Raw genomic sequence first — 25,775 nt, 5'->3', positions numbered from 1 at the left:
TAATCATATAACGTAGACGCTGGAAGTCGAGAAGCAGGTGGTTTGTTTAATATAACAAATAACATGGAACGACACTGTCATGGAAATTCTTACACAGGGACACTCAAAGACAATCTTAAATGAATCATTGTTCATTGTCAGCGCGCTCGAGAGGTTCCAACCAATTCAATGCACCATAGTACACATGTCAATCAGGAGCTCTGCCTGGGCAGACCCAGCAGTTGTCTTATATATGGCTATACACAGGCAAGTTATATTTGCATGATTTAGCATAATTCATTAATCATTACCGTTTTGTTTCATTCATGTGACCGACCAATACAGGTTCATAACATGTGACAGATCAACACCTCACAAGGCTTCTTCTCTTTGAGCTGAGTGTAACGATTCTCGTCCTGGGAAGATGAGGAGGAAGGATCGGACCAATACGCAGCGTGGTAAGTGTCCATAATTTGTATTTTAATAAATCAACTGAACACTGAACAAAATAACAAAGGGCACGAACGAACAAACAAAACAGTTCTGTATGGTGAAAACACACAACACAGAAAACAACTACCCACAAACACAGGTGGGAAAAGGATACCTAAGTATGGTTCTCAATCAGAGACAACGATAGACAGCTGCCTCTGATTGAGAACCACACCCGGCCAAACACATAGAACTAGACAACATAGAACACAACATAGAATGCCCACCCCAACTCACGCCCTGACCAACCAAAATAGAGACATAAAAAGGATCTCTAAGGTCAGGGCGTGACACTGAGACCTTGAAACTGAGATATCTTTTGTTCGTTCTCAAAACAAGGTCTGGGTGTATTGTCAAATTACAGCTACTGATTGTGAGGATTTGTACAGTCAGCCAGCTGCACGAACACAGAAATTGGTTTATAGAACAGCAAATGAATAAAACAAAGAAATTTGTTATAAAAAAAGCTCAAACATTAAAATTCCATTACAATACAACATAGGAGTAGCGTCTAGACATGACAAACAGAAACAGTACTGCCTGGGGAAAGAACCTAAGGGAGTGCCAGATAAAGGGGAGGTAATGAGTGAAGTAATGTAGTCCAGGTGTGCTTAATGATGAAGCGCAGGTGCGTGTAATGATGGTCCCCAGCATTACGCACTCCTGCCACCATCATTACGCAGACCTGCCTTCCCCCGTCACGCGTATCAACGATTTTTGGACTCACCTGGACTCAATCACCTCTGTCATTACCTCCCCTATATCTGTCTGTTCCCCCCGCTCTGTTCCCCGCTTCAGCATTGATTGTCTTATGTCTTTGTATACCCGTGTGCTGACGCTATTCCTGTCTTGTTCCATGTCTGTTCCAATTAAATGTTTGACTCCCCGTACCTGCTTCTCTTCTCCAGCGTCGGTCCTTACAAATAGTCAATGAACAGCATTCTCACGTAGGTGTTCCTTTTGTCCAAGTGGGAAAGGGTAGTGTGGAATAATAGGGATTGCGTCATTTGTGGATCTATTGGGGCGGCATGCGAATTGGAGTGGTCCAACGGTGTCTGGGATGATGATGTTGATGTGAGCCATGACCAGCCTTTCAAAGCATTTCATGGCTACAGATGTGAGTGCTACGGGGCCCTACTCATTTACACAGGTTACCTTGGCGTTCTTGGGCACAGGGACTATGGTGGTCTGCTTGAAGCATGTAGGTATTACAGACTGGGTCAGGGAGGTCGAAAATGTCAGTGAAGACACTTGCCAGCTGGTCGGCGCATGCTCTAAGTACGTGTCCTGGTAGTCCGTCTGGCGCTGTGGCCTTGTGAATGTTAACCTACTTAAAGACATTACTCACATCGGCTATGGAGAGCATGATCACACAGTCATCTCGAAAAGCTGGTGCTCTTACGCATGGTTCAGGCAAGCATGGTGCTTGCCTCGAAGCGAGCATAGAAGGCATTTAGCTCGTCTGGTAGGCTTGCGTCACTGGGAAGCTCACGACTGGGTTTCCCTTTGTAATCCGTGATAGTTTGAAAGCCCTGCCACATCCGACAAATGTCAGAGCAGATGTAGTAGGATTCAGTCTTAGTCCTGTACTGACGTTTTGCCTGTTTTGTGTTTCGCCTGAGTGCATAGCGAGATTTATTATAAGTGTCCGGGTTAGTGTCCCGCTCTTTCAAAGCGGCAGCTAGATTTGGTCCCTGGGGGGCATTGGTAGCCATCTTACTAAATGGCCACAGACTGTACCACATTAGTAAATAGATAAGCTATTTCAAGTATTTTGATAAGCTATTTTAAGTAAATAGAAAAGCTATTTAAAGTATTTTGGTCCATGCGATTTAACCCGGAGTGAGGTTTACAAAATAGGCTATAGTAGAATTTGACAGTAGAGCAGACAGTTCATCTTTTCCAGTGAAGTGTGTAGGCTAGGCTACTACTGTACGTCTGAATCATAGAAATGGAATCTCATTCTAGTTTAGTGGTCTGAAAAACCTACGGTGGAATAAAGCTAAATTACGTCGTTCTGTGGGGCCGGAGTGGTGTCACACTTTTTTCCCATTCCTAGCACAGCTGATTAAACTACAGTAATTGCATTGTAAACGGAAGATCATAAATAGTTTATTATTGGAATCAGGTGTGTTAGCTGGGGCTGGGGAAAAAGTGTGACACCATTCAAATCAAATCAAATGATATTTGTCACATACACATGGTCAGCAGATGTTAATGCGAGTGTAGCGAAATGCTTGTGCTTCTAGTTCAGACAGTGCAGTAATATCTAACAAGTAATATCTAACAATTTCCCTTACAACTACCTAATACACACAAATCTAAAGGGGTGAATGAGAATATGTACATGTAAATATATGGATGAGCGATGGCCGAGCGACAATAGATGGTATAAAATACAGTAAATACATATGAAAGGGGTAATGTAAGATGTGTAAACATTATTAAAGTGGCATTATTTAAAGTGGCATTGTTTAAAGTGACTAGTGATCCATTTATTAAAGTGGTCAGTGATTGGGTCTCAATGTAGGCAGCAGCCTCTCTGGGTTAATGATTGCTGTTTTTCAGTCTCTCGGTCCCAGCTTTGATGAACCTGTACTGACCTCGCCTTCTGGATGGTAGTGGTGTGAACAGGCAGTGGCTCGGGTGGTTGTTGTCCAACATTCAGGCCTCTGAGGACTGGAGTTGCCCATCCCTGCTCTAAGGGTCCCCGAGGAGAGTGAAAACCACTGGCCTATTGTAATTTATCTTCTTTTTTTTTTATCCCTAAGTAAAATAATTAATTTTCTTTAACCCATACAACTGGAAAAAATATCGTTCTTGTGTTTGCTTGAAATGTGTGGGTGGGTGCTTTATGCTTACATGGCCAGTCGAGGGAACAAGAGACCCATCTTGATCGATCCCGGCGGTACAGTATGAGCAATTTAAAGTAAACCAGCATCCAATTGTTGAATTTCAGAGTAAATGTGTAATTTCCCCCAATGTCCGTAGGCATTGTTATGGACCTGTTATTTTGTTGCACAACTTTGATTTGCGATTCTGGAGCACAGTCATTTTTTTAAATGTAAGTGATTTTATATGACAATTATATCCCCTATCAGATCATTCAAACAGCGGTTAGTAAAATGTATGTAATCCGGCAGCTCTTGTTATCTTGCTGTTTCTCTGTTTATGGGAAATTCCTCAACTCTGAACTATCTCTCTGTTTTGTTTGCATTGTGAGGAAAAGAGAAGCCGCAACGAGTTCCGGGGTCGCTCCTCCGTCAAAACCCTGGCCGTCCCCGATAAAAAACGTCAGAATTTCATTGGCTAATGCACAAATTAATTTCAGAACACTAAAAGACAAAAAGGACTCTGCAAGACTCCAGCACAACGACATAAACTACAATGGATTATTCAACCAATGACAACAAATCAATCAGCAAGAAGAAAGTGGTGGCTGTGGTGGGAGGTGGTTTGGTAAGAAGTAAATGTTTAAGTGGATAATGTCAATGTAAATTAAAAGGGACTGTCAGTCTGCTGATATATGCTGTTATGAAAAGCTTAGCACAACATAAACTATGTATCTATTTCTAAAATCTATTTATTTATATTTTGTGATACTCAATCAGAACCGTTCATTTCTTGGGGTTATAGGACAACTTTTGGCTTTGTCAATTTGCTACACTGCAGATTCACTCCTAATAGATAGTGTAAAATGCATGACTGAATAACATAGCTAACAGTATTGAGGTTGTAAACAACCAGTAGTACCATTGGTTATACTTTTCCTAGTAGGCCTTTAGAGAAACACCCTGTAAAGAGGAGTAAAGCCTACCAGTAATTGACACTTGTTTTGATCTCTTCCTCGGATATCGCTTTGCAGTAACCGTGTATATTTTTAATCCATTTCCATTTTTATCACAAGCGATAACAATTGATGCTGCCTCCACCATAAACTAATGCAAAAATATGCAAGCCTTTAACAGACTCATTCAACTCTCTCTCAGGTCGGCGCCTTGAATGCCTGCTACTTTGCAAAAAGAGGTTTCCAAGTAGAGGTCTTTGAATCTCGAGAAGGTAAACACTTTGATTATGCCACATTAAGGGGTTTCTCTGATTTTGAATAGCTACAAAGCAGTCTGCATTTATTTTGGGAAGTGTGCACTGCGTGCAGTCATTGGTCATTACAATATTCCTAACAAAGCACAATGGCTTTGTCTTGGTAGCTATCACACAGCAATCTAAACATACATTTTAGTTTCAAAATAAGTTATTACCATTGGCATATGATATATGACACTGATTTCAAAAGCATTCACCAGATGCAGATATACTACATTTGAATTGACAAGCAGCTCAACCAGGTCACTATTCACTATTCACTTTAGCACAATTCATAGATTATACTGTATATTTTTATTATGTATATATTTCCAAAACCACTCTTTTTATGACTTTTTATGACTTATTTAGTGTACTGTACTTTTGAGGAGAGCTTGCAAGTAAGAATTTCACTGTACCATTTACATCCTGTGCACGTGCGAATAAACTGTGATTAGAAGGTGCTTGTTTATGTTAGATTTGAGTCTCATAATTCCTGAATGTTTGACATTTCTGTCTATCTCTGATCCTGACCAGATATCCGCCAAGCCAAAATAGTCAAGGGAAGAAGCATCAATCTAGCTCTGTCTCATAGGGGTCGCCAGGCTTTGAAGCAAGTGGGAATGGAAGACACGGTATGTTGTCCTGGTTCGTCCTTCGTTGGCTACTACTGTGGGAAATCAAATGTTTTGCCTGTGGCTATGGAACCCTGACCTGTTCACCATCATGCTACCTTGTCATGCTGTTTGCTCCAGTTTCAACTGTTCTGCCTGCAGCTATGGAACCCTGACCTGTTCACCAGATGTGCTACCTTGTCCTGGACCTGCTGTTTTCGACCTTCTCTCTCTCTCTCTCTCTCTCTCTCTCTCTCTCTCTCTCTCTCTCTCTCTCTCTCTCTCTCTCTCTCTCTCTCTCTCTCTCTCTACCGTACCTGCTGTCTTGACCTCTGAATGCTCAGCTATGAAAAGACAACTGACATTTACTCCTGAGGTGCTGACCTGTTGCACTCTCTACAACCACTGTGATTATTATTTGACCCTGCTGGTCATCTATGAACGTTTGAACATCTTGAAGAACGATCTGGCTTTAATAGCCAGTTACTCTTATAATCTCCATCCGGCCAGAAGTGGACTGGCCACCCCTCAGCCTGGTACCTTCCTCCAGGTTTCTTCCTAGGTTCCTGCCTTTCTAGGGAGTTTTTCCTAGCCACCGTGCTTCTACGTCTGCATTGGTTGCTGTTTATGGTTTTAGGCTGGGTTTCTGTGTAAGCACTTTGTGACATCAGCTGATGTAAAAAGGGCTTTATGAATGCATTTGATTTGATTTGATTTCTCAAGACCATGTAAGAGATGAAAACGGAACCAGGCAACCGCTCTTTGATTTGATTTTGATGTGTTCATAATGATGAAATATTTGAAGTGCCTGTACCCAAGCCCCATGGGTACATCTGGGCTGGGCCCCTGTACTTACAGTTCTCTAAAATGTTATATTCTGGCAACTGACGTAAGAAATTATATTATTTTAGTGGGCACACATTTAGCGCACCAAGGGTGTTATGTATGGCTCAGTAGACACTGTGTCAGAAGGTTGTTTTACACTTCAATTACTTTTCAGCATGACAGGGTCAGGTTTGCTTCGCCAACTTTTTAAATAAAACTTCAAGGCCAGTCATGATGAGGGACAGAATGAGCTGAGGTAGCCCATATTTAGAGCAAAGAATATACACTCTCCTGAACTATGGCCAAACAGATAGATGTGTTTTAAACATTTTGCCAATCGTTGTTAGAGAACTTAGCGCTGTATTCCTTTTTCGCTAGGTTTGTCTTCACCGTGTTATTGTTGTCGATACACCTATAATGTGCATTTTGTATTCATGTTTTGATGTGTGTATTTTCTGTAAATTCTGTAATTCAGGGCTCAGCTGTAAAAGCGACCTTGGTCCATGTTTATGAGAATATCTGACCAGTTTGATTTCTCCTCCAGATTGTCTCCAAAGGAATTCCCATGCATTCCAGAATGATCCACTCTTTGAACGGGACACAGTCTCCCATTCCTTATGGCAAGAAAGGCCAGGTAATTCTGCTGCTGCAATGCCTACACACATCACACTGCAAATACCATTAGGTAGATTATTAATACATTTGACAAGCAAGACAAAGGATGGCCATTATCTTGTAAAGCAGTAGTCTGTCAGCATTTTGTATTACTGATGTATAGTTACAGTAGCTTAAATGCAGACTTGTTTAAAGGCTACATTTGTCACTCCCATTCTCTCTTAGATATCACTTTGTCGCTGTAGCATAAGGCTCATTATTGAATCGTGGCATGGCATTTTGGTAAAAAGGCAATGGACGCTAATCCCACTCCAATTCAAGAATGACCTATAATCAACAGTTATTATAACAGCGCTCAGCACAGATTCCAGAAAAGTTGTTGTTCAAGAGAGAGACAGGCCCCTTTAGCACTCTTTCATCATAGAAAATGCATGGAGACACAAACATGGGTCACTGGCCTCAGATTTACTATCTGAATCAACAGGACCTCTTCCATCCCAACAGGACTGTGAAAATCATTACGCTTGTTTGCAACAGGAAGAAAAGGGAATGCCTCAAATGAAGCAGGCCTTTATTTCAATCCCAGAATACTTGACATTTCAAATTAACACCTGTCTTAGGTTCTTAGGGTGTGAATAGTCAGTTCAACAAATAAATGGAATCAAATTTTATTGGTCACGTACACATAAATAGTTTAACCTAAGGTCGAGCTTCTGAACAGTTTGGGCTACACACTGATATGACCCCCCTGTTGAAAGGCGAGGCTCTTACAAACACGTACATGTCGGTTGTTTTGCTCTAGGATGCCCACAAGCCTCAGAAGTCTTGTCTGAATGTCCCCTGGTACCAGTTGAAAAGATTAATGGAAGCATATATGGATACTGTTCAGTGCCAAAAATAAAGGGTTAAATAGATTTTAAAAAGAAATAACAAATGTTTCCTGATCTTTCTTATATCTCTCAGATATAGGACAGACACTTCAGAACAAACTTCCTTTACATTTTTTGGGGGGGACTACCTGTTGTTCCATGTAGTGAATCTGTCATTCAATGTGTTTGTAGGGGCTAATAGCAATAAGGACAAAAATAAGGTTTCATCAAATAATTGTTTTATATATATTTTATACTTCAAAATTTAAAATCAAACAGCTAAATTATCCTTGGTATAACCTTCTTAAAACAATTCCATAAACCCCATAATGTCCCCCCCCCCCCCCCCCCCCCCCCCCCCCCAATGTACACGGCACCCCCCTTGACCTCAGAAGCCCACCGTGACCAGTACAGACATGGGTTCAAATACTATGTACTCTTTAAAATACTTTGAGCGTTTGCTTCAGCCTGCCTGGAGTGCCAGGTGGACGGCGTTAGCACTTTTTGGGAATTTCAACAAGCAAGCTTAATTAAGCACAGCTAAAGTATTTAAAATGATGGTATTTGACCCCAGGTCTGGTCCAGTGTTGTTGAAATGTCCCAACACTGTCACATGTTTAGTTCTGTGTCCATGATAGATGACATGAGCTGTAATTCCGCCCGCATAGTATAAAGGTTATGCTCAGCTCAGGACAGGTACACTGCAATGTGATGATGGAGGGAGGAAATCCCTACTGTGTACACATAGCTGTGATGTGTCTGATGTTGTATAGGGTTTATCCTCTGTCTTGTTCTGTCTTGAAAGAGGAAAAACTACGATCGGTAATCCCTCTATCATTAAGAGAAGTGGGAGGACAGGATGTCAGGAGCAATGTAGATGAGAGAAGTGAAAAACAAAAGAGAAAAGGCACAGTCAGACATAGAACAAAGGAATGGAAAATAATAATGGGAGGTCAGCTAGGTAGAGAATGGTGGTGGATGGAGGAGGGGAGGGGGGGGCAATATGGTAGCTAATTATACAAGTATTTCTTCCTTCCAGGAGGAAAGAGAGGGATTTTATCCTGCCCAGTTCAAGTAGTAAGGACAAGATAAAAAAGGGCACTTCCGTTCCACTAAATAATTTATCCCATGCACGCAACACTTCAAAAGGTGATTTTAATCAAAGGCTTACTCATGCTATGATCTCAGTTCTTCTTACTAGACAATAGTCAAACTCCCACATCCTGCTCACATTTCCGTCACTGACTGTTTTTAGACTCATCGCTTCCAAATGTATTTGAAATGTCTTGTTGACTGAAGTATGCACTCTTTTTGTATTAAAAGTGGTAGTGTCAATGTAAAAGTGTCACATTATTCTGTGTAGGCCTAGTTTAAAGTTACAGTAACATCCTGTTCTCATTTCAGTACATCCTGTCTGTCGACAGAGCCAACCTCAACAAAGAACTCTTGTCAGGTAGGAGAATGAAATTCCTTATTCCCATGAGTCCTGGAGAGCATGTCAGAACCTCAATATTGCATGTGCTTATTGAAAAGCTGTATCCTTATCCACTCATCTTGAATGGGTAATAGGCTCACCTTGTATTATCTACCTGTATGTCCATCTGCCATTTCTAAGATAGATGATTAAGATGAAGAAAAGTTGATCTCATCTTATGTACTTGTAAAAGGTACTGTCTAAAAACTCTTTGAAAAGTTTTAGGTTAAATAGAGATATTGTGTCTTTCCACTAACAGTGCCTTCAGAATGTATTTTTTACCCCTCGACTTTTTCCACATTTTGTTGTGGTACAGCCGGAATTTAACATGGATTACGTTGAGATTTTGTGTCACTAGCCTACACACAATACCCCATAATGTCAAATTGGAATTATGTTTTTAGAAAATTTTACAAATTAATTAAACATGAAAAGCTTAAATCAATAAGTATTCACCCCCTTTTTTGGCAAGCCTTAATAAGTTCAGGAGTAAAAATATGCATAACAAGTCACATAGTAAGTTGCGTGGTGTTTAACATGATTTTTGAATGACTACCTCATCTCTGTACCTGTAACGTTTTTTGTCGTCTGAAGAAGAGTAGTCGGACCAAAGCGCAGCGTGGTAAGTGTTCATGTTTATTTATTGAACTGAACACTATAACAAAATAACAAGCGAATAAATGAAACCGAAACAGTCCTGTAAGGTGCAAAACACTAAACAGAAATTAACTACCCACAAAAACCATGTGGGAAAAAGCTACCTAAGTATGGTTCCCAATCAGAGACAACGATAGACAGCTGTCCCTGATTGAGAACCATACCCGGCCACAACAAAGAAATGCAAAACATAGAAAAAAGAACATAGAATGCCCACCCAAATCACAGGGCGTGACAGTACCAAACACATACAATTATCTGTAAGGTCCCTCAGTCGAGCAGTGAATTTCAAATACAGATTCAACCACAAAGACCAGGGAGGTTTTTCAATGCCTCACAAAGAAGGGCACCTATTGAAAGATTTTTTAAAAAGCAGACATTGAATATCCCTTTGAGCATGGTGAAGTTATTAATTATCATTAGGATGGTGTATCAATACACCCAGTCACTACAAAGATATAGACGTCCTTCCTAACTCAGTTGCTGGAGAGGAAGGAAACTGCTAAGGAATTTCACCATGAGGCCAATGGTGACTTTAAAACAGTTTTGAGTTTAATGCCTGTGATAGGAGAAAACTGAGGATGGATCAAGGGCGAGAAAAGAAGGAAGCCTGTACATATAAAAAAATATATTCCAAAACATGCACCCTAAAGTAAAACTGCAAAAAATGTCGCAAAGAAATTAACTTTGTCCTGAATACAAAGTGTTATGTTTGGGGCAAATGCAACACATCACTGAGTACCACTCTTCATATTTTCAACCATGGTGGTGGCTGCATCATGTTATGGGTATGCTTGTCATCGGTAAGGAATAGGGAGTTTTTTAGGATAAAAAGACATGGAATAGAGCTAAGCACAGGCAAAATCCCAAAGCAAATCCTGGTTCAGTCTGCTATCCAACAGACACTGGGAGACAAATTCACCTTTGAGCAGGGCAATGACCTAAAACACAAGGCCAAATATACACTGGAGTTGCTTACCAAGACAACATTGAATGTCCCTGAGTGGCCTAGCTTATATTGTACAATCTAAATGTGCAAAGCTCTTAGAGACTTGCACAGCTGTAATCACTGCCAAATGTGATGCATTGACTCAGGGGTGTGAATACTTATGTAAATTAGATATTTCTGTATTTGATTTTCAAAAAAAAACATGTTTTCAACTTGTCGTTATGGGGTATTGTGTGTAGATGGGTGAGATATTTTGAATTCAGGCTGTAACACAACAAAATGTGGAATAAGTGAAAGGGTGTGAATACTTTCTGAAGGTACTATAGCTTAACCACTGACATTCTTTCAAGCAACCCTGAATTATAATACAGAAGATTTACCCTGGGTCTTACAAATGTTTATGGTTCTCTTTAAAGTGCATGAAGACTTGGGCTGCGGTCCAAACACTTAAAAGACACACCCTCGTCCACTTACCCTCGCCTTATGCCCTTGGGGGAATCCCCGTCGCCATCTCGGAGGGCGGTCCAAATGATTAGCCAAGCAAGGGAAGTTTGCAACATAAGCCCCTCAGCCTTCGTTTTTAGTCGGCTTTGTGAGTGTACAATTATGTTCACTCCGGGGCCTGAAACTCCCCATAATTCAATTCGCGACGATTGTACATCCGCTAAGAAAAGTCTGCGAAACTTAAGAACAACATCAATAGAGAAGTCAACATGCAAGTATAAGTAAAAACGAATGCAAATAAGTTAGAAATTGTGCTACTAATGCACATGACGGCACAAACACGTCTCGTAAAAAGTAAATATGTTTTTGTTTGGTTATCTTTTGGAAATTACAGAAATAAAACATTTTCCTTCTTCAGAATTTCCAGCTAGGCAGGCTAACGTTAGTTAGCTAATTAATTTGCTAGCTGGTGTTAGAGCTTTTCAAGGGCCTTTTTTTTGTCCCCAAAATATGTTTGCCATTTATTTCATGAAGCTCCACAGCCTTGGGGTAGAGATAATGGGTTAGAGAGAGCATGGTTCTTCTGACTCCAATGAGACACATAGGGTTTCCTGTAATGAGCTTTCCAATAGTCTGTTATCAACGGCAGGGCAGTTTCAGGCATATTGAATAAACTCTGAAGATCAAAGGGCTTTCTGTCACCATGTCTACTAAAATGTTGTTGACATGCGCACACACGAAGCTCTATACTCATTGTTTGAGTAGACTAGTGAATATCGTATAACAGGCTTATGTAGTCGATCCTTGCTCCCCCGAACAAAAGGTTAACATGCGAAAGTCACATAACAGCAGTCGACTGTGTTTACTGACAGTCATCAATATATGTACAAGCCTGTAGCAATGGTTTTGTAAGGTGTTGGTTTTGTAATGTTTTTGTATACTTCTTTATTATTGTATATATTTTTTAAATTGGGGGAGGGGGGTAGATCAGCTTTAATATTGCAGATAGATTGTAGCTTCCATCAATGTGATTGTCTGCATCATTTCCAATCCCCCATTCTTTTAAACACATTTTCCTAAATTATGTTCCCCTAACCCCCCCCCCCCCCCCCCCCCCCCCCACCCCCCTAATTGGAGTAAACTAATGGACAACAACACTTAGGCTTCTACTTACAGTTTATACATACTATATACATTTTACGGACACAGTATATTTTTTACAATGGTTATCTTTTGTTTGTTTTTAGTCCCATCCTTCAGCTACCCTCAACCCTTCCCATCTATCTCTGAAGAACATCCAGTGTTCTATATATATATATATATATATATATTTTAACTGTGCTGTGATGGTTCACAAACGTTTTGAACCTTTCTATTCTCATAATTTCTACAGATTGTAAATTAAAAATCCAAATTTTTGCTAAGAGTATTATTATATTATTGATCAATTGACTATGACTTTTTACATCACCCAGCAGTGCTATTTGCAGATTTAGCTCCAGGTAAATGTTCCAATTTTTCAGCCATTCCTGAACCTGAGACCAAAAACAAGCTACATATGTACAGTACCAAAACAAATGATCTAATGATTCTATCTCTTCGCAGCAAAATCTGCAGAGCAGGGATTGGTTGCAAGAACTTTGTATAATTTTGTATATTCATTTAAATAGTTAAAATGGTGCCGGAGCAGAAGGCAGACATTTTACGTGCCCCCAACCGATTGTGTTTTTTTTATTTGTTTATCTGCGTTGTTTGTAACCTCTTTTTTTTACTATTTTTGTACATAATGTTGCCACTACCATCTCTTATGACCGAAAATAACTTCTGGACATCAGGACTGCGATTACTCACCACGGACTAGCAGAATCCTTTTTCTTCTTTCACGACTCTGACGAGCCCGAGGCGGAGGATATACGGCTCCCTGGGGAACAGGCCCCCACCCCAGTGATCTGCGTGAAGAGGAGGTGGAGAAAGAGAGGCCGGAGGGCGGGCTGCCTTCTGAGGAGTAGGAGGCGATCGAATAAACCCCCACTTCCCTCAATTCTGCTCGCAAACATGCAATCTTTGGACAATAAAATGGACGAGTTATTGGGAAGATTAAACTACCAACGGGACATTAAAAACTGTAACATCTTATGCTTCACGGAGTCGTGGCTGAACGACGACAATATCGACATACAGCTGGCTGGTTATACGATGTACCGGCAGGATAGAACAGCGGCGTCTGGTAAGACATGGGGCGGCGGTCTATGTATTTTTGTAAACAACAGCTGGTGCACGATATCTAAGGAAGTCTCGAGCCATTGCTCGCCTGAGGTAGAGTTTCTCATGATAAGCTGCAGACCACATTACCTACCGAGAGAGTTTTAAGCTAAGGACCCTGGGACTAAACACCTCCCTCTGCAACTGGATCCTGGACTTCCTGACGGGCCGCCCCCAGGTGGTAAGGATAGGTAACAACACATCCGCCACGCTGATCCTCAACACAGCGACCCCTCAGGGGTGTGTGCTCAGCCCCCTTCTGTACTTCCTGTTCACTCATGACTGCATGGCCATGCACGACTCCAACACCATCATTAAATTTGCAGATGACACAACAGTGGTAGGCCTGATCACCGACAACAACGAGACAGCCTATAGGGAGGAGGTCAGAGACCTGGCCGTGTGGTGCCAGGACAACAACCTCTCCCTCAACATGATCAAGACAAAGGAGATGATTGTGGACTACAGGAAAAAGAGGGCCGAGCACGCCCTCATTCTCTTCGACGGGGCTGGAGTGGAGTAGGTTGAGAGCTTCAAGTTCCTTTGTGTCCACATCACTAACATGGTCCAAGCACACCATGACAGTCATGAAGCGGGCACGACAAAACCTATTCACCCTCAGGAGACTGAAAAGATTTGGCATGGGTCCTCAGATCCTCAAAAGGTTCTACAGCTGCACCATAGAGAACATCCTGACTGGTTGCATCACTGCCTGGTATGGCAACTGCTCGGCCTCCGACCGCAAGGCACTACAGAGGGTAGTGTGTACGGCCCAGTACATCACTGGGGCCAAGCTTCCTGCCATCCAGGACCTCTATACCAGGCGGTGTCAGAGAAAGGCCCTGAAAATTGTCGAAGACTCCAGCCACCCTAGTCATAGACTGTTCTCTCTGCTACCACACGATAAGACTCCTGAACATCTAGTCAAATGGCTACCCAGACTATTCACATTGCCCCCCCCCCCCTCTCCACACCACTGCCAATCTCTGTTGTCATCTATGCATAGTCACTTTAATTAACTCTACCTACATGTACATACTACCTCAACTAACCGGTGCCCCCGCACATTGACTCTGTACCGGTACCCCCCTGTTTATATTGTTGTTTTTTACTGCTCCTCTTTAATTACTTGTTACTTTTATCTCTTATTCTTATCCGTATTTTTTGAAACTGCACTGTCAGTTAGAGACTCGTAAGTAAGCATTTCACTGTAAGGTCTAATCCTATTGTGTAGACCTTACACCTATCGGCGCATGTGACTAATGACATTTGATTTGATTTGAAATAGAAAAACTCTATTTAAATGATTAGTTTTGAATCCAGTGTCGTTTTGTGTAACAGGTCATAAACCCCGTACCCTGGAATTGGTACATCAAATCTCCTCCCAACTATTTTGCAATCTATATGGCACAGTTTTTTTTATATGGCACAATTTTTGGTCTTTAAATAAAACTAGTATACTTTATTTATCACAATTTTCTTTAACCAATGTTGGTCTTTAATGCAGGGCCAACAGTTCCTTACTTTCTCCCCCTTCTAATTGCCTCTTCACTTTTTACGTTAATCCTGCAATTAGTTAGTTGTAATTTTGAGTAGAGGAGATATTTCAATGTATTTTTGTTAGCTGTTGCCCAATGTTTGCAGTGCCATGTAAGTCGAGAATTGTCTTGTCATGACCGTGATATAAGATCTTTTTGTAATTCTTTGTTTTGTAACTGCAGCAGCAGAGACGTATCCCAACACAAATCTGAACTTTGCCCACAAACTACTCGACTGGAGCACTGAAACAGGGGCGATGACCTTTGTCAGGTAAATAGTTACTAATCTCACACACACGCACACACACACACACACACACACACACACACACACACACCCTCATATTTCTTTCTCTCTCTCTCTTTCTCTCTTCTCTCTCTCGCTCCCTCCCCTAAAGTCATTTTAGGCTGACATGTAAAATGGAGAACTAAGTTCTGTCTAAAATTGCCTTGTTCTTGCTTTATTATTTACGGTTGGTCTCTGTGTTCCTGCATTGTATTTTATGTGGCCTTGTGTGTGTGTTAAACAGCATGCCTTCAAAGTATTCACACCCCTTGACTTTTTCCACATTTTGTTGTGTTACATCCTGAATATAACATTGATTAAATGTAGATTTGTTTGTCACTAGCCTACACACAATACCCCATAATATCAAAGTGGAATTCTGTTTTTTGAAAATGTTACAAACTGAATTAAACATGGAAAGCTGAAATGTCTTGAACCTCTTTTTTATGGCAAGCCTAAATAAGTTCAGGAGTAAACATTTGCTTAAAAAGTCACATAATAAGTTGCATGGACTCACTCTGTGTGCAATAATAGTTTTTAACATGATTTTTGAATGACTACCTAATCGCTGTACCCAACACATACCCTACACATACAAGGTCCCTCAGTCGAGCAGTGAATTTCAAACACAGATTCAACCACAAAGAGAAGGGAGGTTTTCCAATACCTGGCGAAGAGGGCACCTGTTGGTAGATCCCTTTGAGCATGGTGAAGTTATAAATTACACTTTGGATGGTGTGTCAATACACCCAAAGATACAGGTCCTTCCTAACTCAGTTGCCGGAGAGGAAGGAAACCGCTAATGAATTTCACCATGAGGCCAATGGTGACTTTAAAACAGTTAGTTATTGGCTGTGATAGGAGAAAATTGAGGATGTATCAACAACATTGTAGTTACTCAACAAAACTAACCTAATTGACTGAGTGAACAGAAGGAAGCAGGTACATAATAAAAAGAAACAGATAAAAAGGAACAGAAGGGAGCTTAGCATAGGCAAAATCCTAGAGGAAAACCTGGTTCAGTCTGCTTTCCACCAGACACTGGGAGATGAATTTACCTTTCAGCAGGACAATAACCTGAAACCTGAGTGGCCGAGTTACAGTTTTGACTTAAAACTACCAGAAAATAATAATGGGCAAATGTTGCCCAATCCAGGTGTGTAAAGCTCTTAGAGAATTACCCAGAAAGACTCACAGCTGAAATCGCTGCCAAAGGTGCTTCTACAAAGTGTTGACTCAGAGGTATGAATACTTATGTAAATGAGATATTTCTGTATTTAATTTTCAATACATTTGCAAAGAATTCTAAAAACAGGTTTCACTTTGTCATTATGGGTTATTATTAACTTAGGTAGTAGAAGGTTAGTGCACAAGTCCTATTTATAATTAATTACAAACTGACAACTTTATTTACATTGACGTTTTTACATGATCACATTTGATTACACATTTTTGTTAACTATAAATAAGGCTCATCATGAATAGCATCTATCTGTGGAATAATGTTCGTACTGTATGGTGTGTCTTAGGGCTGAAGGTGCGAAGGAAGAGATCCAGGCAGACTTGATTGTGGGATGTGATGGAGCGTTCTCTGCCATCCGGAAACAGTTCCTCCGTCAGAGCCGTTTCAACTACAGTCAGACCTACATCCCCCATGGGTACCTGGAGCTCACCATGCCCCCCATCAATGGAGAGGTTGGTCCTCTGATGCTCAGAACATGGCACAGGATCAGACCTGGGGCAATATTCAAAAACAGTCTCGGAGTAGCAAGGCTAGGATCAGTTTAGCCTTTTAGATAATAATGAATAAGGTTATATTGAATGAGCTCTCCTGGTGCAATGCAACTAATGGTATAGTCCCAAAAGTGCATAGCCCACACATTCACCACTGGCTTGGTGAAAACGCTCAATGTAAAAAAAACGCTCAATGTATTTGAAAGAAAGCAAATACTATTTAAACCCAGATCTGCACAGGATGTTTTTATAGTTCATTGTATCACCATAGTGTTCCATTAGGCGCCGGGTGAGATCTAATTTTGTATGTTGGTCACCTTTTGGTTGATGCAAAGCTGCTGTGTCTGTTGTATATGATGTGTTTACGTCTTTATACTGTAATAATGCCCCCATTTAATTTACTTTGCCCCCAGTTTGCCATGAAGCCTAATTATCTGCACATATGGCCACGCAACACATTCATGATGATTGCTCTGCCCAACTTGGTGAGTGTAAATTAGAGACTGTATGTTTACCCCGTATGTCCATACTATATTTACCCTTTCAGCTTCATTATCAGCTGCTAAACTTGATAATAGAGCGTAGGCAAGTTTAAACATGTTGGAGAGATGCATTTGTGAAGTGTATACAGTATGAGAAAATGTCTCTAAAATAGTCTCTAACTAATGGCTCTAACTAATGTAAAAGACAATATGGACTCATTAGAATATGTCAAAATAGTGTCATTAAACATTGGAGTGCATTCGGAAAGTATTCAGACCCCTTCTCCTTTTCCACATTTTGCTACAGCCTTATTCTAAAATGGGAAAAAATATATTTTTTTCCCTCATCAATCTACACAAAATACCCCATGAGGGCAAAGCAAAAAAAGGGTTTTAGAAACTTACAAATACCTTATTTACATAAGTATTCAGACCCTTTGCTATGAGACTCGAAATTGAGCTCAGGTGCATCCTGTTTCCGTTGATCATCCTTGAGATGTTTCTACAACTTGGAGTCCACCTGTGGTAAATTCAATTGATTGGACACGATTATAGTAAGGCACACACCTGTCTATTTAAGGTCCCACAGTTGACAGTGCATGTCAGACCAAAAACCAAGCCGTGAGGTCAAAGGAATTGTCCGTAGAGGTCCGAGATAGGATTGTGTCGGGTCACAGATCTGGGGAAGGGTACCAAAACATTTCTGCAGCATTGAAGGTCCCCAAGTACACAGTGGCCTCCATCATTCTTAAATGGAAGAATTTTGGAACCACCAAGACTCTTCCTAGAGCTGGTCACCTGGCCAAATTAAGCAATCGGGGGAGAAGGGCCTTGGTCAGGGAGGTGACCAAGAACCCGATGGTCACTCTGACAGAGCTCCAGAGTTCCTCTAGGGAGATGGGAGAACCTTCCAGAAGGACAACCATTTATGCAGCACTCCACCAATCAGTACTTTATGGTAGAGTGGCCACCTGGCCAATACCCTCCCTACAGTGAAGCATGGTGGTGGCAGCATCATGCTGTGGGGATGACTAGTCGGGATTGAAGGAAAGAGGAACTGTGCAAAGTATAAAGAGATCCTTGATGAAAACCTGCTGCAGAGCGCTCAGGATCTCAGACTAGGGCGAAGGTTCAACTTCCAACAGGACAACAACCCTAAGCACACAGCCAAGACAACGCAGGAGTGGCTTTGGGACAAGTCTCTGAATGTCCTTGAGTGGCCCAGCCAGAGCCCGGACTTAAACCTGATTGAACATCTCTGGAGAGACCTGAAAATAGCTATGCAGCAACGCTCCTCATCCAACCTGACCAAGCTTGAGAGGATCTGCAGAGAAGAATGGGAGAAACTCCCCAAATACAGGTGTGCCAAGCTTGTAGCGTCATACCCAAGAACACTCAAGGCTGTAATCGTTGCCAAAGGGTCTGAATACTTATGTAAATGTGATATTTCAGTTATTATGATTTTTTTTAAACCTGTTTTTGCTTTGTCATTATGGGGTATTGTGTGTAGATTGATTAAGAAAAAAATAAAGAATAAGGTTTTAACGTAACAACATGTGGAAAAAGTGAAGCGGTCTGAATACTTTCCAAATGCACTATATATCGCACCTAAGCTGTACTGTATATGTTACAATAATGACATAGTGTATTTATACAGTATGTCATGTTGCAAAAGAGACTTATCACCGTTAGGAAGTCACAGTGTAAACAGGGTTATTTGACCCTTGACCTCAGAACATAGGTCTCCTGGTCCAGCGCCCGATGTTCACTTTACCAAAAATAAATTATTTAGTGACAAAACCTTTTTCACCATCTTCACATCTCAAATACCCTGGGTCCCACAGGTCCAGCCCTACTTTTTAACAGATGTGAACATTCAAAGAAAATGTCAGCAAAGCATTTATAGCAGATAGTCAGTAATCCCATCTCTCAGCCTCCACAACTGCTACTATTAATACCATTATGATAGTTCTGCCTGACTGATTCAGAGAAAGCTGTTCTGTTTTGTGGCCAGGTTAAAGCACTTAATTCATGTACTGTTACGCAGTACAGCCCCAGTGTGCATTGGGAGGACGGTGAAAAATGCCCTGCTGCCGGGGAAACCATGGTAACGACACTCCTAGGACGCATGGGATAGGCTGGCCTGATGCTGATGGATAGCCAGGGCTGACCCGGCAGCTGCTAATACACCCACCATCATCATCTCTCTGCTCCACATCCATCAGTCCAAGTGGATTATCCATTTTGGCCAGCGAAGATCACATGACCATGTTGGCGTGGACGTTGATGCATATTAACGGACTAAGTAATGGATTTGCCAATAAGCAACATCCATCAACTAGATGCATGGCATGTTAGCCACTCAGGGAGTTAACGGAAGTCATCAGGTCTCAGACAAGGTTACTGAGAGCATGGTTAACTGAATCCCCATTAATAAGAAAGTGCTCTCATTTCACACAATCAGGTTTTTTACTGCATAGTGTAACAAATAAAAAACACGGCCTCCCAAGTGGCGGCGTCACTACAGACCCAGGTTCGATCCCAGCCGTGACCGAGAGACCCATGAGGCGGCGCACAATTGGCCCTGCGTCGTCTGGGTTAGGGGAGGTTTTGGACGGCCGGCATGTCCTTGTCCCATCGCGCTCAAGCAACTCCTGTAGCAGGCCGGGCGCATGCATGCTGACACAGTCGCCACTTGTGCGGTGTTTCCTCCGACACATTGGAGCGGCTGGCTTCCGGGTTAAGCGAGCAGTGTGTCAAGAACCAGTGAGGCTTGACAGGGTCGTGTTTTGGAGGACGCATGGCTCTCGACCTTCGCCTAACCCGAGTCTGTACGGGAGTTGCAGCAATGGGACAAGCCTGTGACTACCAATTTGGATATCACGAAAAAGGGGTAAAAAAAAGAAAAAAGAATGAACTTTCTGTATTTAAATTGAAACTACTAAATCTAGATATAAAGTATGTAGAAAAGATAGTGATCTATATATTTTTTTATAAGAAATATTTGACAATTACCAATCACTAAAATAAATGCTAGACAAAATTGATGAATTCAGGAGTATTGATTTTGTTTAAATGTTTGAGCATAAGAACACAGCATTAGCCATGGCAAAATGTATAGAATTGCAGGAAGTTAGCTTTAACCCCCCCCTGCCACTCCCACAACCTAAACCCCTTTTTTGATCCAGATGTTCAGGCTTACTACGTTAATCTCCATATTGTTTGTTCTTAGGACAAGACTTTCACCTGCACACTCTTCATGCCATTTGAGGAGTTTGAGAAAGTTACCACGGGCGACCAGGTCATCAAGTTTTTCCAGAAATACTTTCCCGATGCTATCCCACTAATAGGAGCGTAAGTGACTTTCTCTCCCCCATCCCTCCATCCTTACCTCCCTCATCCCTCCCTCTCCTTATCATTTTCCTGCATCAGGACAGCTCAAACAGCCGCTGTCTCTCGAGCGTGTAATTACTGACCCAACGGCACATGGCCTGGAGAGCTGAGTTTTCAATTTGAACTGAACAGCAAGTTGCAGTTGATAGTGAGATAGGACAAGGACGGGGTGGGGAAACAGCTGAGGTGTGTAACTCCTTTAGGTATTTTCAGGGTTGATTTGAAATGAGGCAGGAGAAACCGCTGAATTGCTGTTTACTTTTAGAATCACCCACACACAGTCTAAATTCACAGTTGAATTTGCGTATTTATTTTCAATTAGAGAATGTTACGCCTACGATATAACACCCCTAGCTCGGTGTGTTGTTTGAAGTCCTAGCTGCACTCCTCTGCCAATGCAAGCCTGAAAAATATGATTATATTCTCCTCTTATGAGATACAGTGGTTGAAAAGAGAGCATGGATAAGGTACTACAGTGCAGCTGTATATGAGAAATCAGCACGTACCACACTATGCATATCAATGTCATAGTGGTCATTCTGTGTCTCACAGGGAGGCTCTTAAGAGGGATTATTTCCATCTGCCAGCCCAGGCCATGGTGTCCGTGAAGTGCTCCCCATATCACTTTGGTGACAAGTGCGTACTTATGGGCGATGCAGCCCACGCCGTGGTGCCATTCTATGGTCAGGGGATGAACGCAGTAAGTAGAAATATATGTAGTATATACAGAGTGGGACAGTGAGAGGGGGAGGAGGACGGAAGATATGAGACCTCCGTGGTCTCTTGTGGGCTCAGCTAAGAGTATGGTGCTAGCACTGCCAAGGTCATAGGTTAATTGTATGCCACTCAACACATACATACTCTATGCTATTAATGCATTCACTGCACTCACTGTAATTCGCATTTGGATCAAAACATCTGCTCAGTGCCATAATTATTATTATAAGACATGTTGACTCAATGTTATTTGAAACATGTTGTTAACTCATCTTTCAGGGCTTTGAAGACTGCCTTGTTTTCAACGAAATCATGGACCAGCTCAACGAAGACTTCAGTGAGTAAACACACGTAATATTACAGACTGCAAGGCAAATATGCTTTGAAAGTCAGAGCACCAGAGCATCAACATCCACGTTCCCCCTGACGCCTGCTAAATTAGTTTGTTTTGTTAGTGGAGCAGAATACCCATGTTTCATTTCATGCACGTGTGCGTGTCTGAGGGTGTTTGGAAAAGGTAGACAAATTTCCATTCTAACCAATTACGTATAATCTGTTCATTCTAAGCTATTTATAATTTTTATTTCAGGTGCTGTTCTGCCTGAGTACACCAGAGTCCGAGTCCCAGACGACCACGCTATTGCAGACCTGGCCATGTACAACTACGTCGAAGTAACGTAGTACCCATTTAGATATTAGTACTTAATGCAAAATCAATCACCAGGGTCTGAGGCTATTCATTAGGGCATGCTAGGGAAAAACGTTTTTAAATAATTTGCTTTGGAAAACAGAAATTAAGTCCAAGTAGTTCCTCTTTGTATTAGTCTGTCTTCTTTCATTTGGTGCCTAATGAATACGACCCAATTTTGCCATACACAACTACGGTGATCAAACTATACGCCCAGATTTCAGCGACACTGGATCTATAGAACTATATAATGAAAAGTTCCATATAGATAATGAAACACTTTATTTAGAAGAGGGATGGTGATGACCTTCCAATTTAATGAAAGCACAAATATATATATGCCATTTAGCAGACACTTTTATCCAAAAGCAACCTACAGCCAGGAGTGCATTCATTTTCTTACATACGGCTGGTCCCGAGAATCAAACCCACTATCCTGGCATTGTAAGCGCCGTGCTCTACCAACTGAACTACAGCGGGCCAATGTGAGCTGAATATCATATCTGTATAACATTATAGACTATCTACTTAGCGTGGCCTCTGTCTGCATCAATCAAGAGCTTAACGGCCATTCTCATTGATTCGACATCATTTCACAATTATGGCTTTTACAAATGGATTAATATATATAATCTCCAGCATTTAATGAAGCCCCGCTGAATGAATTAGTGGCACCAAGAAGACAAGATAACACAAACACACTAAGACAGGGTGGTAAGGCAGCCTAGTGGTTAGAGCTTTGGGCCAGTAACCGAAAGGTTGCTGGATTGAATCCCTGAGCTGACAAGGTAAAAACCTGTTGTTCTGCCCCTGAGCAAGGCAGTTAACCCACTGTTTCGCCGAAGACTTCGATTAAGGCAGCCCCCCGCACCTCTCCGATTCAGACACTTTTCAGTTGAATGCATTCAGTTGTACAACTAACTACTGTAGGTATCCCCCCTTTCCCAAAGGCTCTCTGACCCTCATGTGTTTTAACATACCCAATTAGCATAACTTATTAATGTCATTTCAATTTCATAGCGCTTGTCTTCCAAAATATTCAGAGAGAATATCCACAGGCAGAGCAGTGGGACGTATGTAAATGTACCTGTACTTGGGTTGGGGAGATTGACTTGATTGAGTCCAGAGTAATTGACAGGAAGCCAGCTCTCTCTCTAACCGTCTGTCCTTTTAATTCATTTATCTGTGCACAAAGACAGCAATTGGTCTTAGTGTTACTCTCCACGTACATACTGTCACATTGGCGCTGTAGCCATTCTTCCCAGAGATCACACACCTGAAACACACACCCACAAAACCTTGGCAAGAGTCCTTCAGAATCATAAGAACACCTGATTACAGAGCGAAAGGTAGCCTTCGCTCTATGGACATGCTTGTGAAAATTGGCACCTGTTGGTCTTTAACGAGCTTGTTTGTTTGTGGGGTTTGTGGGGGTGAAATGTTGAAGCAGGCTAAAAAAGCAGGTTTATGATACTGCAGGTAATGCATGTGAATGTCACTGCAATGACATGCATTACAGGAGAAATAATGGGTTTTTCATTATGATGAGCGCAGATGGTTCGATTTGCTAACAGATGTATTTTATATCCTTCTAGATGCGGGCACACGTCAATTCCAAATGGTTCCTGTTCCGAAAATACGTTGACAATTTCCTTCACATTATCATGCCAAGGACAATAATTCCCTTATACACAATGGCAAGTGTTTCCTAGTACATTTAAGTCCAGTTGGATAATACATTAAATTGAATACATTTTAATATGATTTTAAGTGTGCATTACTGTGAAGCATTGTAAAAGTCTCTTTCTGTGTGTTTCTGTATGCATCTCTGTCTCTCACCATTCACTGATCCCAGGTTACATTTACCAGGACAAGGTACCATAAGGCGGTAAAACGCTGGCACTGGCAAGACAAAGTAAGAAAGGACATTGTACACGTTCATTTTACACTGTTCAAGGGTCTTTAAGTGCATACATTTTATTTTATACAGTTCTGTTTTTTCTTTGTCTATCTGGCCTTTCTGACATTTTGAAAGGGCAAGTATTCGTTAACCTACTACTGCTTGAATATTGCTTTCAGAAATGTTTTCAAAAGCAAGATAAGAAAAAGGGAATTGATTCTAACCAGAGTGACCTAGGAAAGTTATAATGTAGAACACTTGTCTTGTTGCAACCAAAAAGAAGATACTGCTTATCCAGGCTGTATCAAATCCGGCCGTGATTGGGAGTCCCATAGGGCGGCGCACAATTGCCCCACTGTCGTCCGGGGTTGGCCGGGGTAGGCCGTCATTGTAAATAAGAATTTGTTCTTAACTGACTTGCCTAGTTAAACAAAGGTTAAATAAAAAATATTTAAAAAATAGTTCCCTGTCTGACAAAGAGATATGGTATGGTCGGTGGCTATTATGATTTGTAGGGGTTGAGATTGCTAGTCGAGCCTGTTGTCCCTGGCACTGATTCAAGTTGTCTGACCTGCCATCTTTGACGTTTGTCATAACAAATGGATGTGAGGTAATGTCAAGGAGAAGGGAGAGATAATTGTTGCTATAGCCAACAGTTTTTGAAAATAACATCACAGTGGTAAAATTGTACCTTGAAAATGGATGGATGGGATTTTTGGATTAATGTTGGAATTAAGTGGAAAATGAACTTGATTATCTTGTTCCCCTCAGGTGATCAACCAAGGCCTGTTGTTCTGCGCTGCAGTGACTGTCGCGAGTGGCTCCTACCTGCTAGTCAGATACCCCCCTAACATGCCAAACATCCCCACCGAGCAGCTGTGGTCCAGGCTGCAGGCCCTCAAGAGTCCCTTCTGAGGGGTTGTGGGTCATACCACTCCAACCCAGATAGAGGGGTGGAAACTGAGCTACAAACAGCAGAGATCAAATCAACTGATCTCAAAACAGATGGGAAAAAGACAAGTGTTCTGCGACCCAATTACCAATGAGATTTTGATCATGTACTCAATAAAGATTTAATTTACTGTAATTGAAGGCCTGTGGGGCACATTGTGTTAATGTATACTGAACAAAAATACGTAAATATGTAAAGTGTTGGTCCCATGTTTCATGAGCTAAAATAAAAGAGCACAGAAATGTTCCATACGCACAAAAAGCTTATTTTTCTACACATTTTTTGCCCAAATTTGTTTAAATCCCTGTTAGTGAGCATTTCTTATTTGTCAAGATAATCAAATTGTCACAAATTGTCAGAAACCGTCTCAGGGAAGCTTATCTGTGCGCTCATTGTCCTGACCAGGGTCGTAACCAACTTCAGTGGGCAAATGCTCACCTTCAAAGGCCACTGGCACGCCGGAGAAATGTGCTCTTCATGGATGAATCCAGAATCTCAGTCGTGTGGGCGAGCGATTAGCTGATGTCAACGTTGTGAACAGAGTGCCCCATGGTGGCGGTGTGGTTATCGTATAGGCAGGCATAAGCTACGGGCAATGAACACAATTGCATTTTATCGATGGCAATTTGAATGCCATGACGAGATCCTGAAGCCCATTGTCATGCCATTTATCCGCTGCCATCATCTCTTGTTTAAGCATGATAACGCAAGGCCCATGTCACAAGGATATGTACACAATTCCTGGAAGCTGAAAATGTCCCAGTTATTCAATCACCTGCATACTCACCAGACATGTCACCCATTGAGCATGTTTGGGATGCT

At 41.5% G+C, this 25,775-nt stretch overlaps 1 protein-coding gene across 5 annotated transcripts; it reads left to right on the top strand.

Moving 5' to 3' along the window:
* The first annotated feature begins 3,079 nt into the window (after nt 1-3,079).
* LOC120017536 (kynurenine 3-monooxygenase-like) lies at nt 3,080-25,200 on the top strand. Of its 5 annotated transcripts, XM_038960362.1 has the most exons (17): nt 3,228-3,379; nt 3,463-3,535; nt 3,803-3,930; nt 4,461-4,530; nt 5,092-5,189; nt 6,538-6,627; nt 8,882-8,930; nt 14,985-15,072; nt 16,617-16,782; nt 17,235-17,306; nt 20,536-20,657; nt 21,249-21,396; nt 21,693-21,750; nt 22,003-22,085; nt 23,697-23,798; nt 23,957-24,016; nt 24,773-25,200. In XM_038960362.1, exons 3-17 carry the CDS (start codon nt 3,859-3,861, stop codon nt 24,914-24,916), a joined length of 1,422 nt encoding a protein of 473 aa, XP_038816290.1. In that variant the 5' UTR covers nt 3,228-3,379; nt 3,463-3,535; nt 3,803-3,858; the 3' UTR covers nt 24,917-25,200. The 5 variants fall into 5 exon arrangements, with proteins under 5 accessions (XP_038816287.1, XP_038816290.1, XP_038816289.1 ...); XM_038960359.1 differs by lacking the exons at nt 3,228-3,379; nt 3,463-3,535 and adding an exon at nt 3,080-3,210; XM_038960361.1 differs by lacking the exon at nt 3,463-3,535.
* Nucleotides 25,201-25,775: the final 575 nt, after the last annotated feature.

Source organism: Salvelinus namaycush, chromosome 22 (assembly GCF_016432855.1).
Source record: "Salvelinus namaycush isolate Seneca chromosome 22, SaNama_1.0, whole genome shotgun sequence".
Taxonomy (NCBI): domain Eukaryota; kingdom Metazoa; phylum Chordata; class Actinopteri; order Salmoniformes; family Salmonidae; genus Salvelinus; species Salvelinus namaycush.
Note: the sequence above shows the minus strand (reverse complement) of the source record. Positions and strands in the feature narration are given on the sequence as shown.